This window comes from Populus alba, chromosome 16, assembly GCF_005239225.2.
Source record: "Populus alba chromosome 16, ASM523922v2, whole genome shotgun sequence".
In the NCBI taxonomy this organism is placed as follows: domain Eukaryota; kingdom Viridiplantae; phylum Streptophyta; class Magnoliopsida; order Malpighiales; family Salicaceae; genus Populus; species Populus alba.
Window position 1 is genome coordinate 13,414,059 of NC_133299.1, and position 5,271 is coordinate 13,419,329.

Below are 5,271 nucleotides of genomic sequence, written 5' to 3' on the forward strand. Positions count from 1 at the left end.
CTGATTACCGACTATAAATAAAAAACAAAACCTAACGATTTAACCTTAAAACCATACATTTTTTATTTTTCCTCTCAATAATAACTTGTTCGTGTAAAGGAAGGTTTCCGATCCAAGCAAGCAAATACGCATGTGGTTTAGGTGCAAAGCCCACATAACTTTGGTCTCTCCCCTCTAAATGCTTAGTGCCACGTGGGCTGGTTTTAACTTCAAACTATCATATAAAATTAAGGAAATTATTTCAATTTGATTTAGTTTTTATTAAAAAAATAATAATAATAAACAAACCATTTTTTAAAAAAAAAATCAAAAACGAGCCGAAATTGATTTCGTTTTGATTTAGTTATTTTGGAAAAAAAACTGGTTCAAATCGGTTTATCTTAGTTTTTTCCAGGTTAACTCGATTTTTTCTGGTTTTGGCTTAGTTTGACTCGGTTTTTTTTGTTTTTTTTGGTTTTAGGCTTATAAAAATCAAACCTGTTTTTTTTTTAAATTCTAATCGGTTTTTTTTTACAATTCGGTTTTTTCCGTTATTTTTTTTATTTTCTTGATTTAATTGATTTTTTATTTTTTTTACTCTCTCCTAATATAGACCACTTAAAATATTTGTAATCTTTCAAAGTGGGTTCCAATATTTTTTGTATATGCACATTTGTCAATAGAGAGTTCTTTAAAATTAATTTTTTATTTATCCACATATGATTTTAGATATGTATTACCATGTTAAAGTATCTATGTTGTAAAATATTTTTCAACAAAGCCTTAACCCTAAATATCATGAGATGGTATTTTTCAAAAAAAAAACATTATGATGGTATTTTTAAAAAAATATTAAGATGATAACATATTGGATCGACTCAGGTTAACCCAGATTATTCTCTAAATTTGCAATTCAAGTCATGAGACTATGATAACGTTATAAAAAATAAATCAAAACAAATTATAAAATTCAATTCCTAATCAATTTAATGTTGAATGGTGAAATTGAAAAATATTTAATTAAAAAAGATAAAAAAAACAACTCGAGTCAACTAACATCAACCAAACTCGTGACCTGCATCATGAGACCATGATAATCTCATGAAAAATAAATTAAAATAAATTATCAAACTCGGTTCTCAATCAACACAATATTAAATAATAAAATTGAAAAAAAAAAACCTATGGCATCAACTTGGCTTAAACTACATATATATATATATATATATATATATATATATAATACTGTTTCATTTAATATTGCTTTGTAAGGAGATAAATAATGAATTCATTTTTTAAAAAAATAATGTTAATATAAGAAGTAACGAAAACATAGGAAATTGAAAGTTTTTTTAAAAAAAATTGTTTCAATGTGAATGATCTGATGATAGGAACATTAGGCGGAAGAAAACGGCAAAAGATAGCAAACTGACAGCGATTTGGTTCTTAAGGGTAACAAGTTTCTAGATCTATAGAAAGAGTGATTCCAGGAGAGGACAGCAAAACCCCAACGCCTTTTCCTTTTTCTGCTTAACGAGGACTTTTCTTACGACTTTGCCAAAGCATCAATGATAGATCACCTTCTAGATCAGAGATCATCTATTCACTGTTTACAGGCAGCGCTAAATTCTGCTGAAGGTAATCTGTAGTTTATATATATCTATACAAGTTGTTCAATGTTATACCAGTGATCAATGGGAACTGTCCCTAGCGTCCTAAATGCACACTCCCAGATGATATCAGGCGTATTTATGAAGATCTCAGGTGCGTAGGTGCTTGGAAGCTTTCAGGTTGGATATAAAATGTAGCCTGTCCTGGGGCTTAACTCAGAGGCTGTACAAGAATGTGATGAAGATTGCGTTTTAAAATATTTTTTTGCTTAGAAAAACTTGTCGTTCTCGTGTAGCAATGCATAGACTTTCGTCATTAAGTGACCCTAATTGTAGATGTAGTGTTTGGGAAAGTGGCCGAAAGAGAACTCTTAGGGTATCTTCAACAGAATAGCTATATAGAGAGTCACGTGAAATAACTATCAAAATAGCTCTTTATTTATTGATTTTGAATCTTTAAGGGATAGCTATACGGGATGCTATAATGTTTTTTTTTTTTTTAATCAAAATAAAGAGTCATTTCTCTATGTTTTTCGCTCTTTCAAATGGTTTCTGCCATTAAAGATATACCCCTGGCGTCTGGCTGGTACACTGCCATACAAAAGCTTGAAGTAACAACGGATTTGAAAGGTTGAGGGCAGCAGAATCCGATGGTCTTGTTTATGTGGCCATGGCGCTCATTTCCAGGCATTTCACATAACTTATCAAAGAAAGAAATATAAACAGAAACCATTTCCACAATCAACATGTTTACATTTCCCCAAAATATGTATTTTAATCCAATTAGCACCACCATACACCAGATGATTCCAAGAACCTTCTGCCCTTCTGCATCCCATGTGCATACTATATATACAACTTCCCTATCCTGAAGTCGGCTAGCTCCTTTCACATTAGATTTTCAAGCAAGAAGTACACACAGAAAGATTTTCTTGAATCAAAATTCTTCCATGTGAGATTCAGCAAGTTCTTCTACTACTTGGCATAGAAGTAAATCAAGGATTTGCTGCCCAAACTCCGTAAACATCTCTTCAAGACATTCAGAATCAAACGTGCTCTTCATTACCCATCTAGACTCCTTCACATCTTCCTCTGTCAACCTGCAGAGCTTTCTCAGTACTTCACTGTAATGTTCATTATTGCGATTATTACATGATTCAAAATCATTTTTCTTGATCCCCACTGGCTCATCTTCACCATTGATCAGCATATTATCAGTTAAATCTGGAGGATTTGGTGAAGATATCTTCTTTGAGAACTTCAAGTCCACAGGCCATGTGTCACCTGCTTAGAAGGGAAAAGGAATTAGCAACAACATTAAGTTGATTTGGATGTTGATAATGTAGAGAAAATCCACAAATAAGAAGTGTAAGTGCTTAATAAACTAACCAGGTGGAGGTATTGCATCATGAACCAAAAATTCACTGAGACCAAAAACAGAAATTGTGCTTGAATCTTCTGAGCTACAATCAGACTGCGAGTCTTTACATGCTTGCCGTTTCTTTATCCTCTTCATGAACTTTGATTCTACCAATACTTCCTTCTGATTTACGGGCTTCTTCACTGGACTTCTTGCCCTTGGATTCTCTCGAGATTTTCTGCAAACATCTTTTTTATGAGGCATGACAAAGCCTGATGAAAATTGGACACCATCGCAATTACCAACACTTGAAAATTGTCGACTACTAGACACCCTCTTTGGCTCATTCTTTGACGTGGAAACCTTCATGTTGTTGTCATGTCGATTCTTCTCCATCTTTACTGCTCCTTCCCTTGTAATTATGCTCTCCTTGCTCTTGCTTCGCTCTTCATAATTCTTCTGCTTCATCTGATCTCCAAAACTGATCCCTTCAGATTTCCTCTGTTTTGATCCCATTTTCTTAGGTTTCTTGTCTTGATCATCCAAGTAAAGAACGTAGACATCATGGTTTTCTTGATTCATCAATGCTGGCACTTCACGAAACGATACTGATGTTCTCACTCGGCGATGTTGTGCTTGTGCTAGATCCAACTGGAGCAAGTAATCCATAAAATTCACTGACCTACTTCTTGTGACCGTCTCTGGGCTACTCCTTCCTCGTGGAACCCGGTTGGTATCTGGCAATGAATCTAACCCCATTAACCTAGCCACCACACCCGGCGTGGTACTGACTGGAGCTTCAACATTAGCATCAATACCAGTTTTCGGATCTTTCTTTACATGATTGAAGAACTCTGGAGTGATGGGCTCTACTCTCTGATCTGATGGGTGTGTTTGGTGACTGCCTCTGCATAAAAGAAGACGTACTACGCCTGAAAAACACCCAGAACCTGAGTTATGTGAGTGACTCATTAGTTTGGTTTGCTACTTTTGAGTGTGTAGTCAAGTGATGTACACGAGATGCAGAGAAGAGACAGGCTTTTGTAATATATTGAGAAGTATGCTACAAAAGAGGGATGAGCAGAGGCGGGCTTTGGGTTTTGAATGGAGCTTTTTTGGACAGTTGTGAAGAAAAAGCCGGCAGATAAAAAGTTCGGTCGTCGAATTCACATTGAGAAAGAAGAAAAATCAAAGAAAGATGCTAACCTACGCGCTGCTAGGTCGGGTGATAGATAGATAGATAGTACACTATAAATTACATTAGGATAAAACGACCTGTCAATTGCATTTTCTGACATGCTATCTGCCGACTCTGCCTATTATTATAATATGCCCAGCTAGTAACTATATTGAAATATTATTTAATTTCAGAAGAATTTCAGGGTTCAAGCATGGTATAGCTGTATTTGTTGACTTCTGAGACTAGATGGTCTGCTATGGTTCCGAGGAGGTTGGACCACAAGGGTCTTTGTGTTCAAAATTCTCAACCACCGACGCTGCTGACTGTGATGTCTCTAATCTCTATGACCTTAGGTTAATTATGGGCCTGTTTGTGAGTTTTGTGTGGAAATGTCAAAGACTATGGCTCTTTAAGCCTGTAATTGGGATGGGCCTTTTTTACGTTATAGTAAGTTGATATATCTTTTTTATTTTTGTATTTTAAAAATATTTATAAAAAAAATTTTTTATTTATTTATTTTGCTTTAAATTAATATTTTTTATTTTTTGAAATATTTTGATGTACTTAAATTAAAATTAAATTTTAAAATATATAAAAAAAATATTATTTCAATGTATTTTAAAATAAAAAATATTTTGAAAATCAATTATTATAACAATAATAGTATGCCCTGATAAATTAAATTATTTCTTATATATAAAATAAATACATACTATTAATTATTTTTTATTCAACGTTAAAGGGTTTCTCTCATATCAGTTTTATATCTCAGTCGAGATTAGATCCACTCCTTAAAAAGTTTTTAAAATACACCTGAATTTTGAATTTAAAAAATCAAGAAATATACATTTTTAACCACTAAATCAACTCTATATAAAGTATAATTTTAATTATTATATAAAGAGTATAATTGTGATTATTAGAGAATTTAAGCATGTTGTTACACATAAAATACATAGATGCAAGATTGCAAATAATATTTACAAGAATCAGAATACCGGTGTTTGATATAATTAAATTTCTAGTGATTGAATACAAAAATCTGTATATTAACTAAAAATATCAAACTACTTTTTTAAGGGTAGCTTTGGGTTTTTAGCTTTTATATTAAATTTGAATTAAAGCAAAATTAGTGAAATCAA

General features: G+C 32.8%; 1 protein-coding gene across 1 annotated transcript; it reads right to left on the reverse strand.

Annotated features, from left to right (window-relative positions):
- Positions 1-2,321: 2,321 nt before the first annotated feature.
- LOC118037565 (uncharacterized) lies at positions 2,322-4,210 on the reverse strand. Its single transcript, XM_035043566.2, has 2 exons — positions 2,979-4,210; positions 2,322-2,873 (listed from the first exon to the last, which is right to left on the reverse strand). The coding sequence occupies exons 1-2, from the start codon at positions 3,919-3,921 to the stop codon at positions 2,527-2,529; spliced, it is 1,290 nt and encodes a 429-aa protein (XP_034899457.1). The 5' UTR covers positions 3,922-4,210; the 3' UTR covers positions 2,322-2,526.
- Positions 4,211-5,271: the final 1,061 nt, after the last annotated feature.

Coding starts and splice junctions, on each gene's coding strand:
- LOC118037565 (XM_035043566.2), bottom strand. CDS start 3,921: ATGAGTCACTCACATAACTCAGGTTCTGGGTGTTTTTCAGGCGTAGTA. Junction 2,874..2,978: donor TGATGCAATACCTCCACCTG/GTTAGTTTATTA, acceptor CCTTCTAAGCAG/GTGACACATGGCCTGTGGAC.